The sequence below is a fragment of the Lissotriton vulgaris genome, chromosome 2_1, assembly GCF_964263255.1.
Source record: "Lissotriton vulgaris chromosome 2_1, aLisVul1.2, whole genome shotgun sequence".
Taxonomy (NCBI): domain Eukaryota; kingdom Metazoa; phylum Chordata; class Amphibia; order Caudata; family Salamandridae; genus Lissotriton; species Lissotriton vulgaris.
Window position 1 is genome coordinate 1,225,404,366 of NC_141687.1, and position 25,445 is coordinate 1,225,429,810.

A 25,445-nucleotide genomic window follows, 5' to 3' on the forward strand; every position below is an offset into this window, starting at 1 on the left:
TTCTGGGGTGAGAAGTGATATGGCGGCCAGCTGTTCCCGGGGACGGCCGGGGCCCGGCGGCCTAGCTCGGGTACAAGGCCAGTCTGACTGTACGTGCTGCCCAGAATGGCAGCGTTGAACGGCTGACAGGGCACCAGGCCTGGCGACGGGGTATGGGTGTGTGGGGGGGGGGGGGTTCTACCTTAAGGAAGAACTGCGACTCCCTCACCTTACACTAGGAAGCCCCCAATGTGCGCACGGTTCACACCCATCTGCATTCTGGGACCTGCAGTTAGTGCCACAGTCAGGGCTACAAGTACCAGAATGCAATTGGTGCGAGCTAAAAAAAAACAACTGGGATGAATAAACTGCCGATCCTTAGACACCTAAATCTCTGCCACTGTCTCATTTTATTTCCAACCATGTTGCACTTGTGAAAGAAAACTAGGCCTGGGTGAAATGTAATTATGCTGGAGTAGTCGGAGTAAATTCGGTGTTTTTGTGTTAATTTGTGACATGAAATTAGCAAAGTGTGCTCATACACGTAATTTTGCTGTCCTTTCTCATAATCGCACGATAGCAAAGGATCCCCACCCAGCACATACGTTCCTGGTTCCAAGTGTGACCGTCTGATCCAGGCCACGTGTTTCCCCTCCTTTACAGCTGTAGTCCTGTTGAATCCATTATAAAAATCAAAACTATACGTCCAAAAATGCAAAGAAAAACCTGGACTGGGAGTGCCCCCAGGAGAGTTCTGCAGGGAACGAGTCCATACAACATGGGCCAAGAAAGCCTACAGAGCGTTTTTGTACTTTTATAAATATTTCGTATTGGAAAAGATGAGGCTGGCGCAGTTTCTTGCCAAGTCTACAAACAAAATTGAAGCAGGGCCCTCCATTTTTATCCAAGTTCCTTTATTGAGGTAGTAAGGAAGTGACACGTCGATCCTCCTTGTTTACCATGGATGACCCCTAAAACAATATTTAATTCCTATTCATCCATTTTGTTCGTATTTATACCATTTTTTTTAGTCATGATGACTTTTAAAATTATTTTGTATCTTTTATGATCCATTTTTGAGACCGAATAAAGACTGAAGTGGAAAATAAAATTCTTATAGAATAACCAATTAATGTCTACTTCCTTTTAAAATAACCCTGTCACGTTTTTTATTGTGAAGGATCCTTGATAGAAGACTGTTTATCATGAATGTGCCAGGTCCAGGGTTCTCTGTGACGTGTTAGGCCACGTCCTCGGCTAATTTGACTATGCCTCTCCTGGGGGTTCTTCCAGGCGCTTCTTAGGTCACGACCCTTCTAGGCGCAACTACCTACCTGTACGTTTGCATCTTGTTTCAGCTGTTGTTAAAGGAAAGGCAAACTAGGAGTTCTAGGGACTAAACCCTGTGAGGGCACTCCACATCAATGCAGCAGGTGCATAAACCTGGTCAGCTCCACTGCCCGCTAAGTGTTATAAGCGATATCTCTGCCACCTCTCGCTGCAGCAGGCGCATTAACCTGATACTCTGTCGCTCGCCCGCTAGCAGGAACAGCTGTGATTCTCCTGGGAGTGTCCTGTGCCGCATGGCGTCCATACCTGGCACTGCCCCGGGTGGAGACAGTGGAGAGAGGTCCCCGGATGTCCAGGCCCCCCGGACGGGCAGGTCCCCTGACCCTCCGTGGCCGGGCCTGCTGGTGCGGGAGTCCCCGGGCATCGTGTAAATCAGGGCTTGTCTCCAGGCACTTAGGCCCGAGGCCGCGTGGCCTGGAGATGGATGGGGCTCTTTGCGCGCCCTGGACACCTCTCTTTGCCGGGGCCGAGGCTTCCGGCGGCCGCGGCCATAGATCAGTCTGAGGAGAAGCCGGGAGTGGCGTGCACTGGGGGAGAGAGGCAGGGCGGGAGCATCAGGGCACGAGGACGTCCACAGGGAAGCCTCCTGTGAGGGGGCGAGCCACAGGCAGGGGCGTCGGAAGCAAAACCTGACTGACATGAAGACATGCGGCTTACAGGCACTGACGTGCAAGTAAAGGCAGCTTACAGACACTGCATTCAAGATACACGACACCTGTATTTATCCTCCAGGCCTGAAAACGTGCGTAGCGCGCGGTTGAGCTGGTATCTCCATGTAGCGCTATGTCGACTAGATAATAAAGTGGAGAAGTTTATGAATAACAACTGAAACAATAAACACATACATTAATAGTTAATACACATGTAAAGTTTAGCGGCCTGTCAAACGCACCAAACGTCTTTCCATTGCCACCGGAGCTGGCGTGAGGACATTACAACATGATGATGGGCGGGGCGGGTTGGACGCCCGTCTGGAGGCCCCACAAGGGCCTGGGTGCTGGCTGGCAGCCCTCGCATCCATGGGCGTAGGAACTGTGGGGGACGTGGGGGACATATCCCCCCGAGATTTTGGAGTGGGGGGACACGGGGGACAAGGGTGGGGGGACGAGGGGACAAAAGAATTTCCCCTCTCCCTTCTGTTATGCACAGGGCCATTAGCGCGCGAAAGCGCTACCTAATGGCCCTGTACTTGACGTGTGATTCACCTGCCTGCAGTCAAAGAGGCCACCCGCCCTCTGCCCTTTGTTATTTTGCCGTAAGGCTTGGCCAGTCTGGGAAGGGCAGAGAAGGGAAAAAACTCTTGTCTCTTTTCCGTCATTCCCAGAGAAGGCAAGGGCAGTGTCCGCTTCTCCTGCTCAGCCTCTGGTAGCTCCCCCCCCCCTCTCTCCTTATTCCTCCATCTCTTTCTGTTGCTGTCTCGCTTATCTTCATGTGCGGATTTCAAAAGACAGCTGTTACATACTCTCTCTTGCCTCTCATTTTCTTTATTTGTTCCCCCGTGAAATGGATCCAAAAATGAGCAGAACACTTTAGCTGGAAATGTCCTAATTTTCTGACAGGGTTCTATTCCAAAGTACAACCTCGGGACGGAGAGAACAAAGTATCAAAATAAGAAAAATTATTAAATAACCAAATAAAGCAATACAGAGTGGTCAGCAGACAGGCCAGATTGTTATTTACACCCATGCAACTTAGCGCTGCTTTACAGAGTTTTCCAGTGAAGCGCTACTTTCTTTTTATCTTCTTTCATTGAACAACATTGTTTTCCCAGGGTGGGGAAGTGCACCATTCATAAAGGGACTGCAATACCTGGTTGAGGGGTGGACTGGAAAACGTTTAATATGAGCGTTTTCAACTGTTTTCATTATTTTAGCCTATAAAATGTGTACCAGAGCTCTGTGTTGAGGGATTTGGTCTTTTTTAAACCAAACTGCTTATATTTTATAATGATATAAGCAATAGACATTGAAACGGCCCTTCCTAGTCCTGTAGTCATGTCCAAAACTTTTCAGGCAAAATCACTTACTGATTTCTGAATAATGAGTTTAAAACATTTAAGGTAACCTTGTTGTTCTTGCTTACATTTTACATGCTTTGCTCATCCTTGCATTCAGTGTTTGCTTTTTACAGGGTGTTGTTACTTTTTTTCAGGCAGCATTTTACTCTTGTCCAATGCATAATTTGAATTGAGTCTCAGCACAATTGGGCTGTAGCTGAAGGCAGTGCCAGTTTAACCCAGTGGGGCAGTATGGTGTTCAGTGGGGGACAGGATGTGGCACTCTGGCCAGAGCTGCCAAATTTGGACATGGCTTGGCAGTTCGGGCTGGACTGTTCCCATGAGGCACAGGGTCATATAGCCATGTCTGAACTGGGGTGGCAGAGTGGGCCAAAGAACGGTGATGGATTAAACCCAGATCTTTTGACTGGGTGTGAGTGTTTGATTGATTCAGATGCTCCGTCCATCACCACCCCCTTTTGTACCAAATTTGGAACTGGAGCACCATTTTCAGCCTTCATGACCAGTCCACCAGTCCACACTCCTGACAGAGCTCATTCCGATGCTACACCTTAGAAGGCCCGATAGACCTTAGAAGCCCTGGTGTCTTAGCACCAGCAGGTGGACCCTAACGGTGGCAAGTGTGGGTTAACCTTGAAGGCCTGTCCACCACAATCCATGCAGTTCACCTCCAGTCTTGCGAGCAAGCACACGAAGAAGCACACACTAGAGCGACAGTGACTCTGTCACCGAGGTAACAAGACCCTTGAAGCCAGTCCACCCTGTCATTGGTACCTCCATTGGACTTTTTCAGCACTAGTAGTGCAACTTACATGGGGTTGGTAATGTTGGATTTGCATGCACATTAAACTCAGGGGGTGATTATAATGGTGGTGGGACTGCCACATCCCCGCATTGTTGACAGTCCCACCACCATTGAAGACTGTAATACTGCCCACCATATTCCAATGGCGGGCGGTTCCCTGGCACTCGGAGAGACCGATCGCCACGCACACTTCTCCCTTCCATAGGGAAGGCAGAAGGCTAGGATCCTTGTGTCTTGCAGAAAGGAGAGCAAAGGGTGTATCTGCTCTTCAGGAAGGATATACAATGCAGAAAGGGCCGGAATAGCCACTCTGACATTTCCTATGTGGGCTGCAAGCTAATGATGCTTAATTTAAGTTGGTGTCTGCAGGTGAGGCGAACTGTCATCTTTGTTAGAGACCGGTACATTATTTAAACCATCAGACTGTAAAACTGAACAAGGGAAAGGCATCAAGAGTTGATGGCAGAAGGAGGAAGGGAAATATGGAAAACAGAGAATAAGGAGAAAGCAAATATGAGAAAGAACCTGGAAGAGTGAGATAATGTGGAGGGAGAGTATGTTGGTGGATAAAGGAGGCAGGAGATGAAATCAGATAGACAGCCTTGGTATTCAACAACCCAGCTCCGACACAGATTCACTGACTACCACCCTTTAATAGTGCTGCCCAAGTCTCCATACCTACTCTCTCAGAAGCATTCAATTAGTTATATAGTGCCACTCATACCAGTGCAGGGTGTCAACACTTTACATCATTCACACTACACAGAGGCAGTCAACCATAGGTGTGTAAATTTGTGTATAGGAAATGTTAAATAAAACTACAGGGTGTAGGAGTCACATGTCATCCATACTTGTAGACAGTATTGTTTAAGAGTGCTTGGTCTGGATGTTGGAAAGTGGGTTAATAGTAGGGTCAAATGTATATCTGTCCCCAGCAATAAGGACACTACCAATATATATAGCTCCATACCACTCTTTGAAAATTATTCTCATGCTCAACCCTTGCTAGCTTGGCTGTTAGCAGGTATGTAAAGCATTTAAAAACACAAATTCAGTAAATAATTAAGACACAACACAATAAAAATCCAACACCAATTTATAAAATTAAAACTTTTTTTTTTCTTTAAAATGAAAAAAATGCAATGCAGGGAAACGGGAATATGACTTTTAACATTTTTTGCACGATATAGCACATAGAAACGTATATCCCGTTTTGGTACATCTGGTCATGCTGGACCTGCTCAAAGTCAAAGTTTCAGGCCGACCACGATGAAGCCCTGCAGGGGCTACTCCTTGCGGTAGGTCTCGGTCAAAGTTTTTACCTTCTGACTTAGAAACTTTTCTGGAGCTTTTCTTCACGGGGTCCGTCGAAGCTCTCAGCCACCCCTGATTCGGTGAGGGTTCGCCAGCTTGTCTTGCAACGAACTCCCAGTCAAACTTATGGAAGTCCAACCTGCGGAGCTTTCCAGCGGTACGAGCTAGGGATGCAGGCTGGCACACAGTTGATGGTGGGTGGCTTGGCTCTCATGGTTGGCCCGGTCACCTTTTCTAAGTTCAGAATTAGAAATGTTTGCAGAGCTTTTTCTTGCAGGGTCCCTCAATGCTTTTCACTTGGCTGGATTCAGTGAGGTTTCACCAGCTTGGGTTTCTACCTATGTCCGATCAAACTCTGGAAGTCGGACCCCTGGAGCTTTTCAGCTGGAAGAACCTGGGCGGCAGGCCAACTCATGGTTGATGGTTGTCGGCTTGGCTGGCCAGAGTGAGTCGGTCCACTTATAGAGCTTTTTACCAAAGTTGCTCCAAACTTCTCCAAACCTCTGGAACTTCTTCCTGAAGTTTTCCAAAGAGTCTCAAAGTGTCCAAAACTTACTCCACGGGTCTGGAATCTCCAAGATGGTCCTTGAAATGGACTTCAGTTACCACAATCCACTTGGACAAAACCCTTTCAAATTCACTGGTAGTTCTCCTGGCTAAGGATTCTTGGTGGGCCAGGTTAGCTCTATTAACCTTCAGCGTGCAGGGAGTCCACTCTTTAGTTCTTTTGAAGCAAGGTAGTCCATAGGACTGTAATTCCAGATTGTGCAACAGGCACAATCTTCAGACCAGAGCATAGTTAGTTCAAATCAAACTCCTCAGCAGGGACCCTTCTTCTCCCAAGTTTGAAGCAGCATCATCTGAGAGGCGTTGTCCCTTTCAGATACTTATTCCAAGTTATCTGGGTCAAGAAGGAGGACACTCCTGTCCAATGAGGTGCAGGGCAGTGCTCCAGGGTATGACCACATCCTCTAAAGTGGGGCATTATTTTCCCAAAGAGAGCATAATTTCTCCAAAATTCATCATGGCTGATTTTCCAGCAGAGGGAGCAGAACTAACTCACCCAGCCTACAGGATGGCTTCATAGACCTAGGTTCACTCCCTTACATCTGGGAATTCCTCCTTAATCCCCCATCCGGCTGTGGGAGAGGTGTAAATGAAAGTGATTTTTCCAGCTTACCTCCTTCTCTTGAAGAGCATTGTTTACTACCACTCCCCCTGGCTCTGGCGTTCCTATGCCCAGCAACCTCTACTCTCAGACAGGCCACCTAACTCCAGGGGTCATTTATCACCTCTTCAAACAGCCAGTCCAATCCATTTACCTCTGACAAATCAAGGCAGGGCACTAAGGGCCGAATTGTGGCTTGCAGACAAGAAAATCTTATAACTTCTTGTCTGTACATTTTAGAATAAATTCAATAATACCACATTGTTGCATTTATCATTAACATTCTTCTGAGTCCTTTCATCCTAGTTGTATGGCTTTCCTTTCTCCAGGCATTAATTAATAACCTCTTGCAATGGTAACCTATGGGCTGGGGATCTGCAATGGAAAAATTAACTGGCCAATTTCTCCAATACCAGGGCCTGTATAAGGATCCTCCTTATACCTACAGGACCCCTACCCCTAGAATACATAGGAAAGACTTTAGGGGTTCTGATTATATCAAAATATTGCAGATCCTCACTTCACAGTGCTCCTAGCACAAAAGCCGATTTTGGGAAGCACTATACTACAATGTAGGCAGTGAAATGTGCAATTTCACTAAACCCAGGGCATATAACACTCATTTTATAAGGGCCCTCCTTGTAGATACCTGACCTCTAACCCCTAGGACACCTAGGGGAACCCCTGGGGATACCTAATATGCCCCAACATTGTAGTTTATCAATTTGTAAGTGCCCTAAACCCAAAAGTCAAGATTGGGCACAATTTGCATTTTAAAAGCAGTCCTCCAACACAGGTCTGCTTTTAAACTGACCTCAGGCTACACCAGTGCACACATGCAAGAGCAGGAAGGGGTTCTGGCCTCTAAACCACTATGCCCTAATATATACTAGGGACTTAAAGGTAGTTTCAATCCCCATGCCCTATTATGTACTAGGGCCGTATAGGAGAGGCCATGTCAATCATGGAGGTACCCTAACCCATAGTGCACCCTGTGAGAAGTTGGCCTGGTATATGATGCTCACTAGTTCTAGTGATCATCTTGTACCATGCCAAGCAACCCTTATGATGATTGGTTGTAAGTCAACCTTATAGACCAGTTATCCTAGTGGTAACGTGGACAAAGCAGTCTTAGGCTAAACTCTGAAAGGCATGCGAAGCCAGCTGTATTATCATACACAATCCCCTTGAATACCAAATGAAAGGACACCACACAGATATATATTGAAAATATATATATATATTTATTAACTACAAATATCCCCTGAACTCTTTATGAGCACAGAAGCACAAGCGTTAAACAAAACACAGTTTAAAATACACTAAAGTTGCACAATATGGATGAGCCCTAGGGGCCACCTAAACCATATACTAAAAAAGTGGTATAAGCGATACCAATCGAAAAGGAAACAGGCCTAGGGCCTTGGGAATCGCTGGAGCTGATCGGGACTAGCAGTGACTAAGTCGGGAAAGGCCTGCAGTGTTTAAAGTGCACGCACTCACCAATGCATTGTCTATGGTGCGTAAAAGTTACAAAGTTAGTTAGTTAGGAACCTTCCGAGTGACCTAGATAGCTGAAACTTAAGACACAGGCCCTAGAGGTGTGTACCAGTGTGAGAACACCAGCGTTGCTGAGTTACCTCACCCACAGGAAGCGGGTGCATAGGGTCGAAGTAGTGTCGGGTTTCGTCACGCAGGTCGATGGTGCATGGAGCTGAAGATGCTGCAGGCGGCTCGATGTGAGGAGTTCCGGTGGATCCAAGGGTGGATCTGAAGTTGTGAAGACCTGAAAGCAGAGGGGACAATGTTCAAAGTCACTAGCCAGTGACTACCGTGGAACCAGATTGGAACCAGGCGATGTCGGGTGCAAACAGGTGATGAGGTGTAGCTTCTCTCTGCAGCCACGTGGACACGAAGAGGTTGAGGACGTCCAGGAGTCAATCACGAGCTGTCCAACGCAGGCTTCTTGCTGTTGGCGGTGTCGGCAACTTGATTGGAGCAAACAGGCCTTGGCTAATGCAAGCCATGCAGGAATCAAAAAAGGCTTATCACTCGGACCAGCAAGGTCAGAGCGGGTGCTCCCTTTTACAGGAGCGAGGGCAAGTCTAGAGCAACCAGACCTGCAGTGTAGTTTGAAGATTTTGTTGCCAAAATGGCCGCTGACCACGCGGCAAGTGGCCGGGATGGCATGTTGAGTGGCACAATGCAAAAGGGCCCCACGCAGATCGTGGATATGCTGGGGGGCTGATCTTCGGTGCAAGGGTTGCTCGGTAGTGGGGCTTCTCAGTCCCTAAAGCACAACATCAAGGAAGCCTCAGATGCTGCGCAGTCAGCTTCTCTGGGGTCTTTCAGGAGGTCCGGTCCCACGTCTCTCGGTGCCTCCACAGGTCCCTTCTTTGCAGGGACTGTGGATCAGGCTGTGTGAAGTCTGGGAGTCTGGGTCTTGTCAGGCTCTGGGCTCGGGCTCCGGCGGGAGGCGGCGGCAAAGCAGACATCGAGTTGCTGGATGGTGCCTGTGTTCACAGGGTGGCCACTTCTAGGCCACAAGGGAGATGCTCTTCAGTCTTCTGTGCAGCAGAATGTCGAAGTCCAGTCGTCTTCTTAGTTTCAAGTTGATTCAGGATGATCTTAGGTGCTATGGCACTGCTCCCACTCTTATTCCCAATCTGAGGGGTGGATCACCTGCTAGGTCCCTCCTCTGGGTGGGACCAGGAAGGGGGGCGGTTACACCCCCTTTCCTTTGTCCAGCTCCTCGCCAGGCCTGGGTCTGGAAAGTCCCAGGACCGGTTTGGACTGGCTTATGCACGGGGACACCTTGTGTGCCCCGGGCATGTCTCAATCTATTCAGCCCTGTCCTACCCAATACACAAAATCCTGTCTGGGGTGGTGCTCGCACCTCCCAAGGCAGGAAATCCTTTGTCCAAGCCTCCCTCGCTGGAAGGACTCCCAGCAGCAGGAGGTCAGACTTGTGTCTGTGGTGGCAGCATCCATTTTGTGATGCTGAGGCTCTGGTTAACTTTAACCGGGGTTAAGGCTATGTACATGTTGTGTCCCTCTAGAAGGGTGGAATGCTATCCCCGTCGACAGAACTGTCGAGGGGATAGTATTCCAAATCGTATGACACCTTACTCAACATGTTTTGATAAAGCCAAACCAAAGTTAGCATATAACCGCGAGGATTAAAATGCACTTAAGAGTATATGGTATGGCAATATCCCGGAACAGCTAAGGGAGTTGTTCCCGACAGCTGCAGACAGGCTCAGCTCATGCTAGAGCACCATCTCACATGTAACCACGCACTCTGCCCCCAGGATTGCAGGGGATTTCCATAGGAATGGCTTATAGGTTAACATGTGTCCAGTTAAGGTTAGATATAGGGATACTATATCTAAGCAAGAGGTGATTACACCAACTTACCCCAGCTGAGTGATCAGCCAGTTGTGTCAAATATGGAGGCCAGGCCAGGGGTGGCAAAATACATGCTGCAGCTCCTGGTAGGCCTTGGAAACACCTATGCCCTGGGTACCTAGGGTACACTGTTACAGGGGCCAATAAGGTGAACCAGTTCCAATTGTGTATGCACCTAAGGTACATGGAGTCCATTTTAAGGAGAGAGCAATCAGCCTGGGGCCCTGAATAGCAGGATCCCAGGCCAACTATGTCAAAAACCAGCTAAACACCAGGCAAAAAGTTTGGGGGTAACCATAGTCAGATATCCACCTTCCTACACACCCTAGTGTATGTAGGCGTTTTTACTGTATTCGTAAGTGTCTCTTTCAACATAGCTCTGGCCCTGGGCCTGGTTAGTCAGAGGCCACGGTCAGTCAGAGTCAGGTACCACCAGTACCAGTCAGCAAAAAGTTGGGGAGTGCCCAGGGCACAGATGGCTTTGCAACACTAGAGAAGCACAAACCCAGAATTTAAAACATAACACCATGGTTGGGGGTTCTCTTTAATAATCAGAATTGATTTCCATCCTAAAGAACCCATTTTCAAACTTTAGGATAATGAAAGACTGGGTAAAAATCATAACGTTCTAATCTATACCTTGCAGTTTTCATGCAGCTCTTTGATGACGGTTAATAGCTCACTGTTCAGTGTTAGGATTTTAACTTATAAACTGCAAATAGCAAAAGAATCTCTCAGACAAAAGCAGTAACTCACTGACCTATTTACATTATATGCATTTTGTGATCTGCGTGGTACACGATCTTTGTAGCGGGCATATTACCCCACTGTGGTTACCTTACCATGAGTCAAAACTTCCAGTACTCAGACCTCTGATCTCTCTCAATAAAGATCATTAATCACCGAAGTTATCTTCACATTTTTAATGTTGCCTGAAAATTTCTGGAGACCAGGAATGCAGCAGCAGATACTTTTCAAGCCATAATGCACTTACAACCATGACGCCCTCACCCAAAGTCAGCATCCTTTTTTGCTTGGTGCATGAAGATGCAAGATTCATATACATTTTTTTTTAACATTTGGTCTGATTACTATGTGAATGTAAACAACAATAAAGCATACATGCAAACTGTGACTACATGCCTGCTTTTCTCAATATTTCACTTCAAAACAATGCGAATGTATTTGTTTAACGGGTGGTGATTTGAATAGGGTCAATGGAAAATCCACAAGGTTGTCCCTGTCCCCCCCAGAATTTTAGTGTCTCCTACGCCCCTGCTCGCATCTGTGGGACAGCCAGCACCTAGGCCGCAGATAAACACAATCTCACCACAAGTGCCCGCGCACTGGCTGACGAGAGAGATACGGTGCCACTGGATGGCGGAAGCGCCCTGGGACCATCTGAGGACACGGAGGGTGCCCGCTGTGCGCGTGACTGGGCGCGCAGTGGTGCACCGTGCTGTGTGCGTGGCACGGCAGCCCTCGCATCTGTGGGACAGCCAGCACCTAGGCCGCAGATAAACACAATCTCACCACAAGTGCCCGCGCACTGGCTGACGAGAGAGATAAGGTGCCACTGGATGGCGGAAGCGCCCTGGGACCATCTGAGGACACGGAGGGTGCCCGCTGTGCGCGTGACTGGGCGCGCAGTGGTGCACCGTGCTGTGTGCGTGGCACGGCCAGCTGGCTCTCGGGCCCCCGGGCTATGTTCCGCTGACTGGCCCTGCATACTGAGTGCCTCAATCTCCGATCGGTAGGATTTCCACTACAGACGCACAGAAGTGCACCGTGAGTCCTTGTGACTGGCCCTCACACCTATAGTGCTCCGAACTCTTGTGCGCTGCAAAGTTAGTGGTGCGCCGTGCGCAACGCTGTGTCCCTGGCCTCGGACACTCCCAGCTGTGAGCTCGTGTGGCTGGCCTTCCACACTCGAACACCCAAAGCTCTTGTGGGAATGCCTTCCCCAACAGACTTGTGCACTTTGCACGCTGGGTCCGTGTTACTGGCCAGAACTCACTGTGCCCCGAGCTCGTGTGATACCGACAGTGGTGCTCAGTGCACGCTGCGTGTGAGATTTACCGTGTACACTCACAACACCCCGAACTCCCCGGTATGACTTCCCCTGCAGACTATGCGATTAGGAATTTGCCAAGTAATACATCATCTGCTACATAATCTGCAGATTTTAACAAAACTATTGTGTTTTTCTTTTTTTTGCTCAAACGGATCAAATTCGACAAAAAATGTGGCAACAAGTGTTCGGAAAGCCCTTCACAAAGGCTTCACTTTCAGCTGCTTGTTGCTGAATTATGTTAAACTACTACCAACGAGGTAACATCCTTGCACAGATAAGTGTAACTATGTGTAAACTATCATAAAATGTACTGCATAACTCTACATAATTTGTCTTTTCTTGGTGCAAAATTAAGTCAACCCTGCCATATTATTTGGTCTTCCGCATAATTCCAGTGGTCCTTTCTCTAGAGTTTCTGCCTGTGTATTCCAAGTCTAAAATGTGTTACAACTCATCATCGTAAAAACCAAAAAAATACTATTGCCTCTGAAGGGCAGTTGCCCTACATAAAATGTTCGAGTTATTAAATATATAGGTGAAACACACAAGGCACGAGGCTACAGGCTTTAAGTGTTGCTCGGAGCGACTCGTCGCGGTGTACAGAGCTTGGTGCGCGTGACGTGGCCTATAGAAGCTCACTCCATACGTTTTGTAGGACGGTAGTCAATCACGGCGCAGAAGGAGCTACTTTAACCCCTGGGTTGCATGCACATGCGTTGTTTAAAATGTTTTTCTTCTACATGCGGAGCAGTAAAAATACACGCAGGTACCTACAATAAGTTTTATTCTGCTCCCACAACACGAAACGGGGGGAGGAGGGGCTTTAGCTGTATCACCGCCCGGAAAGCTTGCCCCGCCCTTCAGCACCGAGCGACTTCCTCCCTGGCACTTCCGTATGCTTGTGTATCTTGCCGTGGGATTCTCGTAGGTCTGCGTCATGCACCGTTTCCGTTCTACAGAGGTATCACCGCCCGGAAAAACTTGCCCCGCCCTTCAGCACCGAGCGACTTCCTCCCCGGCACTTCCGTATGCTTGATTGGCCCGGTAAGTTGAAAAGGGAGGGGGGGAGGGGGGGGTCGGTGTACTCCTGTGTGAGTGCTTGTGTGTGTGCATGCATGTGTGCAAGGGGGGGGCTGGGTGCACTCGTGCGCGTGTATGTGTGCGGGGTGTGTGTCTCTGTATGTATGTGCGTGCGTGCATGGGCGTTCGTGGGTGTGTGTTTGTGTGTGTGTGTATGCGCATGCGTGTATGGTGTTTTCGCGCTTCCCAGGAGACAGCGCCTGGCCACAGCGCGCGTTCCAGTTTCAAATCGGCTCCAAGGATGCGAGTGGCCGAAACTGTCTCCTGGGAAGCACAGTCGCTAACAAAAGATCTCGGCGGAGACGCGATTCCGCGCGTTTAGCCGAGACCTAAAAATCAACCACAGGATTGATGAGTAACATGCACTCCTATGGGCTGTTCTCTAAAAGTATGGGGGAAAATTCCAAGGAGTGTCAACCACTCTCCCCATACTTGGGGTGGAATTGCAGGAGGGTAACAGGTCTGTCTGGTCTCAAGATGCTGCAAGGACACAATAGGAGGATACCAATACACTGTGCTATACAAGTTTACCCAGAATTACATTGACATGTGATTAGCATTGCATTACACTTACCCCAGGTAGGTCCCGAAATGTCCTTAAAGAGAGATGTGGGTAATATACTGGACTCAAGAAGATAGGAGTCCTGAGGGACTGGGAAGGGCTAATCAATATCGCACTCACACGACATACAACCATACAGACCAAAAAGAAAGTGCCAAGGAACAACTAAAGGGTTTTAACGTAGGGATTTGAGGAGCAATGGCCGGCTCTTCCGGGGCACCGAAGAGCGGAGCATCTACTCTCAAGAGAGGCGAAGCCCGGCCCGGGACCAAGCGCCAGGCGGAGCAACACTCTCTCAAGCAGGGATAAGGAAATGATATGGGAAAGTCGACTCTACGAGTCGTTCAAAAGTGCTGCGTTCAGGCTCAGCACACCAAATGCGGGGAAAAAACAAACTTCCGCTTTCAAGCCGAGACGTGCACCGAGCGGTGCGGTAATAAATAAGGACCCGGCTTCCGTGTCAGCCGGGGGGCGTGCAATGAGGTAGGCGGGGAAGTCCGCTCTGAGAAAAGTATCTCTGCAATCTCCCCGAAAGCAATCTTCGGAGAGCGGAGGATTCGAGCTGGAACAAGAAAGCGAGCGCCACGCTAGAAGTGATGGCGTTAGCAACAAACAGGAACTGGAAAGGGGGCGTGGTCACGGCAGTAAGCCAAGCGTCGGCTTCAAGGTAGAGCGTCCCTTTACGTGATTCAGGGACCGTCTCTAAAGAGCATACTCTGTGTACTCTATGGGGGAGTGTGGGAAAAGAGACATGGGGTTTGCTACTATCCACATGTCAATGTCGAACCCTCGTTGCTATCCTCAAACCCCTAACATCCACTCACGCAGCTACAACCTTTCTTCAAAAACATATTTCTCTCCAGCAGATTATGCAGAGGTGAATTACAATAGATTCAAAAGGGAAATTCTAAAAACTTTAGATGAAACTATACCCGACTACCCTAAAAAACAACAACAAAAACAGAAAAAGGTGTAAGCTCCTTGGTACGACCTCACGTTGAGAAATGCCAAACTAAAATACAGGCAACTGGAGAGGAAATGGAGGTGCCACTACCTTGAGGTAGACAAGTCCAATTTACAAAAAAGTGTTAAGTAACTACAAAACCAAGTTAAGGAAAGTGAGAGCCAACTACTACTATGTGCAGATCACTGCAGCCCCTAAGAAAATGAGGAACATTTTTTTAAATTCTTCAAGAATTTACCAAACCATCTCGCTTTAAGCGAGAGATCATACCATCACAAATATTATGTGACAATCTGTCGGAATATTGCAACAGTAAAATCAAAACAATTCTGGAAGGGATTGACAAATCTACCACAGTTAAACACTATTGTCAACTCTCACAGCCCAACTCAACCTGGACTGCCTCCCCTCTCAGATCGCTCTCCTTCAAACCTTTCCCCCGTGACATGGACTAGGTTAGATCCCATCTCTGGCGAGGTTTTGAAAACCTTGTACAGGGCCGTAATATCAGGGTCGCCGCTGGACCCTATGCCATCAAAGCAATGGCTAATATGGGAAGAAGAGCTTGCTGGCCCTCTCCAACAACTTTGCAATCATTCTCTTGAAACCGAGAAGGAGCCTGACTGCTGGAAGAAAGCTATAGTTATGCCATTGCTAAAAAAAAAAGCTCTGTCTGACCCTGCCGATCTAGCCAACTTTAGACCTATTTCTTTCCTCCCTTTTCCAATAAAATGTTTAGAGCGCAACATAAGTTCATTATTGTCGCATTATATAGAGGACTCAGCATGGCTTGAGGAAGAACAATTTGGATTCTGCCCTGGCTATGGAACTGAGACCACCCTTATTTGCGCTACCGATGAATTGTGGAGGACTATTGACAATGTACAAACGGCTGTACTTGTCTTCTTAGATGTATCGGCTGCGTTTGACATGGTGGACCACCACACTCTTCTGTCTAGACTTATGGCAGTGGGTGCAGGGGGGGCAATGTTAAACTGGCTAAAATCCTACCTGCTGGTCACGGTCAGGCAGAATCTCTGCCCCTGTTGCTATCCAAATTTAGAAAGACAACAAATGGTGTCCCCCAGGGCTCTTCCCTTAGCCCTATCTTATTCAATATTTACATCAAGGCCCTTATCTCACTTATAAAAACTCACAACATTAAGTTAATTAACTATGCAGATGACACTCAATTCTGTCACTGAACAATAACCAGGAATACACCATAGGTAACTTCAAGCATGCATTCTTGACATCTTTGACTGGATGAATGGAAATAAAACTGAACTCCTCTGCTGCTCTCCCAACAAAATTCTGGTATCTTGATCACCTAACTTCTGGCTACTACCCACGGAAAATCCACTGGGCAACCCAGCAGCAGTACGAAACATAGGTGTGATTATTGACCAAGGTTTATTCTTGGAAAATCAAGTGAACGGGCTTACCAGGACCTGTTTTGCACTGATCTGGGCACTTAGGAAGCTATATCCTCTGCTTGATCTACCAGACAGATCACTGATTTCCAGAGGTGTAATACTATGTAGGCTGGACCACTGCAACGCCTGTTGCTAGGAGCCCCCAACTACTTGTTAAAAAAGCTAGAACTCATCCAGATAATCACAGCTAAGTTAACACTGAACAGACCTCAAAATTCATCTCCTACAGAGGCCTTGAAGGAGCTCCACTGGCTGCCTACCAAGCAAGAGAATAATCTTTAAATCTCTCTGCATTGTCCATAAGGCACTACACAAACATGCATTGGCATAGCCAATAGGTCTCGCTTTTGGGACCTTATACGTATTTAGTTATGCTGCACAATATCAACTGTTGCATGGCTAAACACTTATAAGGTCCCAAAAGCGAGACCTATTGGCTATGCCAATGCTTGTTTTTCCTTTCTGTGCTGAAAGCAATCTGTTCCCGTGTGCTGCACACAGATGGAGCTAGGCTTCGCCGTTGAACCGTGCTCTGAAAGCAGCTGGTGCGGGGGACGCGGGCCTTCTCTTGCGAGGTCAAGAGACTGCCCAGGTCCTTAAAACCACGGATTAAGAGGCGCAGCTGGCGATGGCCACAACAAGCCCCAGCAAAACCACCAGGCTCAGGAGCAGCGCAAGGACCGTCAGTGCAGAAAGAGCCACTTGCATGAGAAATGGGTTTGGCACTGGTGCAGCCATGTTGAAAGATCTGGTTTCTGTGCAGTCCAAGGGGCGGAAATGTGTTCAGTTAGACGCTCAAAGGAAAGTGGTAGCTTTATTCAACACAGACACTTATTTTAACAAAACCTATGCAACAGAAAAAAACGCTCCATAAATGCGGTTGTGTATCAATATAGAGTCAAGCCTGCACTGAAATCTTAGTACACTAGGCAAGAGGATTATCTGTTGGTAGGGCGTGCACAATCTTAGTAATTAAATAAAACAAGCGCTGAAAGACGAGCAAAGCTGGTTTATCAATCAATCACCAAAATTTGTATAGCGCGCTACTCACCGTGAGGGTCTCAAGGCGTTTATATATTGCTACACTTCTCCAGACTGAGCAGTCCATTAGCGGACATAAAGATATATGCTGTTTATGTCACTACACTAGTTTGCAAGAGAAAAGCCAATATCACAAAGTGATTTGGATTTTCACAAACCCCATAAAAGATATGTAAATAGGTGTGTGTATGCCCTGTAGGACTGTTCAGTAGGTCTCTGTGTGTGATTTACATTACCACTAGCCGTCTAAATAGCATAACATAGAAAAGGACTAAACTGTTGTCTTCTGCACATAATAATAGGTCTTTTTACAACAGAGCACATGCTACAAATGGTAGATGAACCAAAGAATAAGTTAGGACCTACAGTGATGCAGACTTATGCTTTGCAGGGTACATGCAGCCTTTGCAGTTGGTGGTAGCTCACGGATTAAGTATGCCATAAACTTTATCTAGTGAACCGCAGGTTACACAAGGATCTCTGAGGGTTGTGGTGTAAAAAAGGCAATAGGTCTTGCCTGTTACAACACACTGGCCAGACTCCCGCTGCACAACCATTCTGTGAAGCACAGTAAATCTATAGACAGCCAACTGGAAAAAAACATACACAAACTCTCTTCCGCATCTTAAAAAACTCCTACAATCCATTTTTCAACAGCATCTGGACTGTCTCTGGGGGGACCTGGGATGTGGTCAAACTTCATGTGAACGTATTTCAGATAACAGCAGTACAGCAGGAAGGCGAGGACTGCAACAGACAGTACAACTAGCAGTAGCCAGGAAATTAAACCCCACGCGTCCATTTCTAACAACAACAAACAAGCTAGGCAGGCTGCTGGGAGCAGGGGGAGGTGTGTGTGGCAGCAGGGGGGAGGCTGGGAGATTCACTTGCTGGAGCGATAATTGCTGCCATATGGCAGCGCTCGCTCCCGCAAGTGAATCTCCTGATGTGCACGCGTTGCCATTGACGGCACTGGAACACGTGAACGTGCTTGGCTGAAAAGCCAAAGCGATCCCCAAAGGTCTTTTTGCCTTTGCAGCGAATGCGCGCACTGCATAGGCGAGAACTAAAAAGGACAAAACCCCCCTACAAAACAAACTAAGAAAATATACTCCTGGCAGAAACCTTTGATCTACCACAGGCAACTATGTCCAAGAACTCAGATTTCAAAAAGTCAGACAAGGAGGATGTACCTTTACTGTCAATACAGCTCGGATATGGAATAAATTACCAGCTCCCTTACGATCTCATTCTGACCTACTAAAATTCAGGAAAGCACTGAAAACCTGGTTATTTCCTCACTAGCAACCCGCTTTTCAGTTTTTCGATCTGCTCTTTCCTTATATAGTGGCTTTAGCGCCAGGATATCATTTTCAGTCACAGTGCGCTCTATAAATAACCCTTACAATACAATAAGAACCCTGAAGTTGTGACCCCTACACAAGCCCCAAAAGGAGTCCCTAATGTTGCCCCACAAATAAAGCCAAACCACACGAGCACTCAGACAGCAAGTAAGGATGGGTGAGTCTCAGTTTTAGGGTCACCTAGAAGAACACTTCACACAGCATTTAGAACCAGCCTCTCCCCAGAGACAGAGCAGAGTGCAAGAGACAGTGATGACCAGTCAAAAGTTTCATCAACAACATTGCATTTTTTACAGAAAAGACAGAAGAGGAAAGGTAGTTAGGGAACGAATGTCTACCCCACAGCGAAGAGATGCAGGGGATGCTAGATGGGTTAAGTATATGGATATGGCTGCTAGTATGGCCTATCACAGGAGGAAGTTCCCAGAGTCTCTGTTGTCCCAGGGTCTCCTGTCGAGGTCTGCTGTGACCTAGCAAGTCTCTTGTGTATGCACTTCTCTTAAAAGAGAACAAATGTTTATCGAGATTGAGACCATTAGAGTTCAAAATATACCAGTTTTTTGTTATAATGAGTTATGTACGGTTCGATGCTGTATTAAACATGCTGACGCAGATAGTGTTTGTCATCACTGGTTTCCCGTTGTTTTCCGATAGGGCATCCCTATTACAGTTGTAAGCTGTCTTCTGGGCTTTCTTTATCACTCTCTCAGGATAATCCCCTTCTTGTTGTTTGTCAAAGAGTCAATTCGATTCCTTTCTAAAGTCCCTTGAGTCTGAGCAGTCTCTACTTAATCAGAGGAATTGTCCGACAGGTAAATTCTCTTCTGGGGATATCGGGTGGAAACTTTTGAAAGATAGTAGGCCATTTCTGTCAGTTGGTTTATGATAAACCTGTGTGGGCAGTTTGCTCTCCCTTGCCATGATTACCACATCCAGGAATGGTAGTTTAGTCTGTGTGACAGTAGATGTTAAGTGCAGTAGGGGGTTGTGATTATTCAGCCACTCCAGGAAGTCGTTGATTGATGTTTTATTTCCCTTCCAAATGAGGAGAACATAGTCTAAAATACGACACCAGAGTTTAATCTGGCCATGCCATGGACTACTGTAGGAGGATGGCTTAGTATATGGTGCTCACTTATGTAAGTGAAGCACCCTTCACTAATCCAGACAACCTTTATGGTGATTTTAGTGGTCTTAGACAACCTTAGAAAACTCTAAGTAGTAGCTGTGGAGAGCAAGGAGGGTCACTCACCTGGTTTTACCAGTACTAATCATATAGTGTAGGTTAAGTGAAAAAAAAACACAACGTAGTTATAAAAATATGTATTTATTATAAACACTCACTAACACATTGCAATATCACCTCCCCAGATATATAATCACAATAAACAAAATACTTCAGTAATTAACGCGTAAGTAGCATAAATACACAGTGGTCTCCAGGGGGAGACAAAACCATATACTAATGAAGTGGAATGTGAACCATGACCTAAGTCGAGACTGGACCCAGAAGATTTAGAAGAGTCGGGGACCCGAGGAACCACCTAACAAATACCCAGGAACCCCACGGAGGCCATGTACAGACTGTAAACATGACCGCGTGCTAAATACAAGTCAATGGGGACGTTGTGGTTGAATTTTTCAAGAAAAAAACCCTTCCCAGAAGACCCTGAAGAAACCCTGTGGAAGATGTAAGGTTGGAGTCACCCAACCTGTAGATAGCCCGGGAACCAGTATACCTACACCAGAGATGCCGGTGCATAGGCACAAAGTGACGTTGGAAACCGCCTTAAGACCACAATGGAGAACTTCAGTAAAGATACTGCTGGTGAAGAAGGTGAAAGAGTCCGCTGCAATCCAACAGTGGGTTTAGGAGGTATGGAAGATGAAGGCCCACCGATGTTGGAGGATGCAGATGAGTGGACAGTGACCTTGGCGTTGCAGCTGTGCAGACCACACAATGCTGTGGAAGACCAGGAGCCGTTCACAAGCTGCACCACGTCTCATATCAAGAGAGGGGGGGGGGGGGCGGGGTGTCAGCATCCGGTAGGACCACCAACAAGCAAGGCAGTGGCAAAAAACGTGGCTGAGGAAAAAGGTGCAGTGTCAGGACCAGCAAGGTCCAAGAGAATTACCAAGTGCAGGAAAGTCAGAGCAGGACCTGAGCAAACAGGGGAGCCCACTGGAGCCAAAGAAGACCCTCCAGAGGACTCACAGGTCGAAGGCACAGGAGTTGCAAGAGGACCTCGAGCAGCTCACCAATGATGCCGGCCCACGGTCCAGAGGATGCCTACAGCCCTGGAGAAGAACCTGTATGGAGCTCAGGCACAGATGACGCAGAAGACTGGCAGGACGACGAGACCAGGAGCAGGAGGAGTATTCCAGATGCAGTCTTGGTTCCCAAAGCAAAGTTCAACGAAGTCCAAAGTGCCCAGACATTTGAAGATTAAGTGGTTTCGGATCTGAATCTGGTCCCACGACAAATCTGAAGAGCCTCCCCATGGTAAGCATTAGAGTACCATATGAAAAATGTTTGGACGATTCAGAGATCCCTCCCAGAGGAGGGTCAGGACAGTGAGGAGGATACTCCAGTGTCCTTTGTCCAGTTTCACACCAGAGCAGGAGCCAACAGATCTCTGAACTGGTTCTAACTGGAGTATGCAAGGAGGGCACCAAATGTGCCCTTCAAAGCAGCCTAGTGGTGCTGGCAAGAGCCCCCACCCTGGCCCAATACACTACGTTCTGTCTGGGAGTAGGTCACATCTCTCTGTGACAGGAAACCTATGGTCCTACCTTCCCCTGCTTGAGCTTGGCTCAGCAGCAGGAGAGCAGAATTGTGTCTGTGATTGGCAGCAGCCATAGCTTGCTGTCACTCTGGAAGACTGATACAGGGAGCACGGTGTTGGGGTATGATATGATTCCAACATGTTTGGTATCAAACATGCCAGGGTTCGTTACAGATAGTTTGAGTTAGCCATCGCGTAATAACGCATCGCCACTCTATGTATCGTAATGGTGGACACACTTACAACGTCTGGATAATGGACTCTGGGGTTTGTAGGGGTGTCCTGGTCATGTAGGGGCACTCTCACACTTCTAACCAACCACCCTGCTTTCAGTATTGAAAGGCCTGACTTAGGGGTGACATATATTTGAGGTCACAACACTTAAAACCTAAGAAAACTTATATCGGTCGTTAGTGGTGCTAGCACCGTGGCGCTAGTACCAGCATACACAGACTGCAATGGCAGGCCTGTAGTCACAATTTGAGTGATCCCCCATGGGTGGCATAGTACATGCTTCAGCCTATGGGGGACCTCTAGTGTACCTATGTACCAAATACTAGGGACTTACAAGGGTACACCAGTAGCCAATTTGGGGGGGGGGGCCTAAGTACTCACCATGGTTCAAATTAGGAAGGAAGCACAAAGACCGGGGTACTGATTAGCAGGATTCCAGTGAGTCTAGTCAGAAAACAGAATGACACCAGCAAAAAGTGGGGGTAACCATGAAAGCAGATCCTATATTCCTACAACTATCCTGGGCAAAAATAAACTCCTGTTCGAAGGCTGACAGATACAGCCCTGCCAGGTTAGGAGACAATGCACTACCCATGGAAGTCTTGTGGGTTTCCAAAGAGATAGAACTGACAATTCTTTTTTTTAATGCCAGGGCATCTCCGCTAGGTCTAGTAGGAAGGAACTTGGGGTTCCATATGTCCAATCCTGGGCATATAGTTTGTCCTTTACAACCCTGAGGGTTTCTCTCCGAGGTATATTGGTGTCGAGAGATTCGATGTCTAAACCCACCAGGAATTCTCCAGTAGGGTCAAATTCCAGGTCTTTTACAAGGTTTAGGGCATCCCTCGTATCCTTCAGGTATGCCTCCTTTTTTGTTCTCCATTTAATATTCTCTTTTGAAAATATCATCAGAGGGAACCATTGTGATTGTTACTAAATGAAAGCACTGAGAAAATGCTACAGTATGTAAACATACTACTATTAAGAGAAATCCAGTACTGTAGTAAAGGACATCTTCAATAGCATGCGGTGTCATTGTGACTGGTGACACACTTTTACTTGATTTTTTAACATTAAGAATTCTGCCACCTTTAACTTCAGTGAAGTTTAATGTGAATGAGACGTGGTCCATGTGGCCATGACTTTACCAGCCTTAAGGGCTGTTGCTCATGGATCATCCTTCATCCTTGCTCCATTCACTGCAGTAAACTAGAAGATTGGGATCATGAATGCAGTTTTACTAGCTTAGTTTCCATTTGAGCTAAAATGCAGGCACAAAGAAAGCAAAAAAGCTTTAGGAATGTCAGAAATGGGCTAGGCTCTAGACACTGTGTTGTCTGAGATCTTCCAACCTTGCAGAGACCCTGAACTCTGCTTACTCCATGTTCTTTTATTCTTTGGAATCAGCAGTTCTCTGGCACGAGATGCTATAAATCTACCCACTGACCAGAATATGTGGACTAAATCTGGGGAGGGTTGAAATTGCACTTGAGGCATAATATGGTACAAGACCGTCATTAGATATATGAGCACAAACTTTTAAAATTACTTTCTTCTAAAGCTAAATAATTGTGTTGCTCTTGGTCATTATGTGGTGCACAAAATACAATGGTTATTGAAACATAGGAACTAAATCTAGGCCTTTATAAAAGACTAAATGTAGGATACCAGTTCACGATAAGCCTACTGTTGATTAAATACTTTTCTCAACTCAATAGTCAAAACTGTTCATACTAAACAATGATTGAAAAGTATTCAAAGGAGTATTCAAAGTATTCAAATCTCGAAGGAATAAACAGTCAACTTATGGCCCAAACCAAAACGCAAGTTTCCTTAAGCATGCAACGGACTAACTCATGCATAATCTATGGGTGGTTCTACTTCCAGCATGAAACATCAGAGAAGAAAGAGGTTGATCACCTGCAGGCTCTGATTTCGCTCGTTTTCTCTGGGGTGATGGCATTCTTGGCAGCTTGTAAACTTTCTTCGTTTGAACTGAAGAAAAGCAAAGAAAAACTACTATCAAATACAACTGCATTTTACAGTGAAAAGAGGAATAGAAGAAACACTAAAACACTGATAGAGGATGTCAAGGACATACATTGACTCCCCCCCCCCCCCTCCCAAAAAAACCCGCAAAGTTTTGTAGGGAAGGAAGAATCATCTTATATACCACATTTCTAACTTATTGTGATTTATATGCAAAAATAAAGTGTAAGAGAAAAAGCACACTTTCAGACCCAACTAGCCATGCGTATATCATCTTACAAATCGCAACTGAGGAGACTGCAATCAGTATGTGTTCAGGAGAAGATCATGCCAGAACTTCTACCGGATGTAAAAAATATTTTTGACGACGTGTAGCTAAATACCATGCCAATATGAATAGAAGACGTTTGTAGCGGAACTTAGAAACTTAATTGAACTGCATTTATTAATGTTCTCATTTAATGTTTATGGGGGCATAACATGTGTAGGCCAAACAGGATATCTAAAATCACACTTGTTATTCATAGGTAAACACTGGATTAAATGGTCTCATCTATACCAACAGATTTCTTTATAGGAGGGAGACAGCAAACCAAGCCTCATTTTGAGAATCTTAAATTTTAAAAAGCTTTTGATAGCAATACTAACCCATTGTGCTTCTTTCGTATCATCGTCTAGAAGCATGCATAATCACAACATCGAAAAGAAAAAAAATAGCACAACCGCCTCCCACTACCTACAGATACAGATGAAACATCACACTCGAAGAGCAAAAATACTTCCTGTACTACCAATGGCATCTGCGGATTCACGCACCCAAGTGAACCAAACTTCATACACCGGTCCTCGCACACTATTCCACGTGCGACTAAGATTGACGTTGGAACTTAAACTGTATTGTAAAGGATATACTGTATATTGTATGACAATCTATTGTATCTGACACTAGTGTTGAAATGGAGTACTCATTACATGCGCTTGTAACTTTTCAATGTGTTCACACGCAAAATAACAATAAAAACAGATTCAAACAATCAAAAAGAAAAATAGCAAAAAAAAGAGGACACCAAATAAAGGAAAAGTGCAACTCTCAGGGCCAACACCCCTTCTATCGGATCACAAAATCAACTACTATTCGTACCATGATTAGTCTATGTGTGCCTTTCCTGATACCTGCAACCTGCCCCAGACAGCAGGTAAGATTAGAGTGTGAATTCAGCTTCGGCTTTTCTGTCTATTTCGGTTTTAAATTCTGGAGGGGTTTTCAGTGTTCTCCAATGTTTTAAAAATTACTAAAATCGGTGGTTATTGGGGTTTACTATTTTTTTGCTACATAAAATATCCTGCGGATGGTGTTTTTCCAGTGCTCAAAGAATTTAGCTTTTATTTCCTGACAAGTGAATGAACATAAAGATGCCTGTGAATCTTGTCACATTTGTACTGCAGTCAGGTACATAAGTTAAATGTCAGTTTAGGTCTTCTTACACTTTGCTTGCTGCTTGTTTTGACCTGGAGGTTGGTGTTTGCTTTTCTCTCAATGACTGCACAGTTAGAAGATTTTTTTAAGTGAATTGTCTGACAATCGTGCTGTAGAAAGTGTGTGAAATGAAAGGCTGTAGATATCAGCATTTTTTAACACAACATTTAAACAGTTTGTATATGAACTGTACAAATATTTCACAATATATTTCAGTAGTTATGAAACTGAAAAAACATTTTTCGTAACGGTGAAAACAAATCAGTCATTTACCTAATGATGTGCAATGTAAATATTTTTGCCGAAACCCAATTTCCGTTTTGCCTTTAAACCGACATTTTACTTTGTTGGAACAAGCTGTAACCTTTCACCCATGTATGGTTTAGATTTCTTTATT

At 46.2% G+C, this 25,445-nt stretch overlaps 1 protein-coding gene across 2 annotated transcripts in view; it reads right to left on the bottom strand.

Moving 5' to 3' along the window:
* Positions 1 to 25,445, bottom strand: part of THYN1 (thymocyte nuclear protein 1) — a 362,553-nt gene that overhangs the window by 193,129 nt on the left and 143,979 nt on the right. For both annotated transcript variants that reach the window (XM_086956944.1, XM_086956945.1), the window contains exon 2: positions 23,503 to 23,577. In XM_086956944.1, the coding sequence (XP_086813070.1) occupies positions 23,503 to 23,545 (43 nt within the window). In that variant the 5' untranslated portion in view covers positions 23,546 to 23,577. The remainder of the gene's footprint in view (positions 1 to 23,502; positions 23,578 to 25,445) is intronic.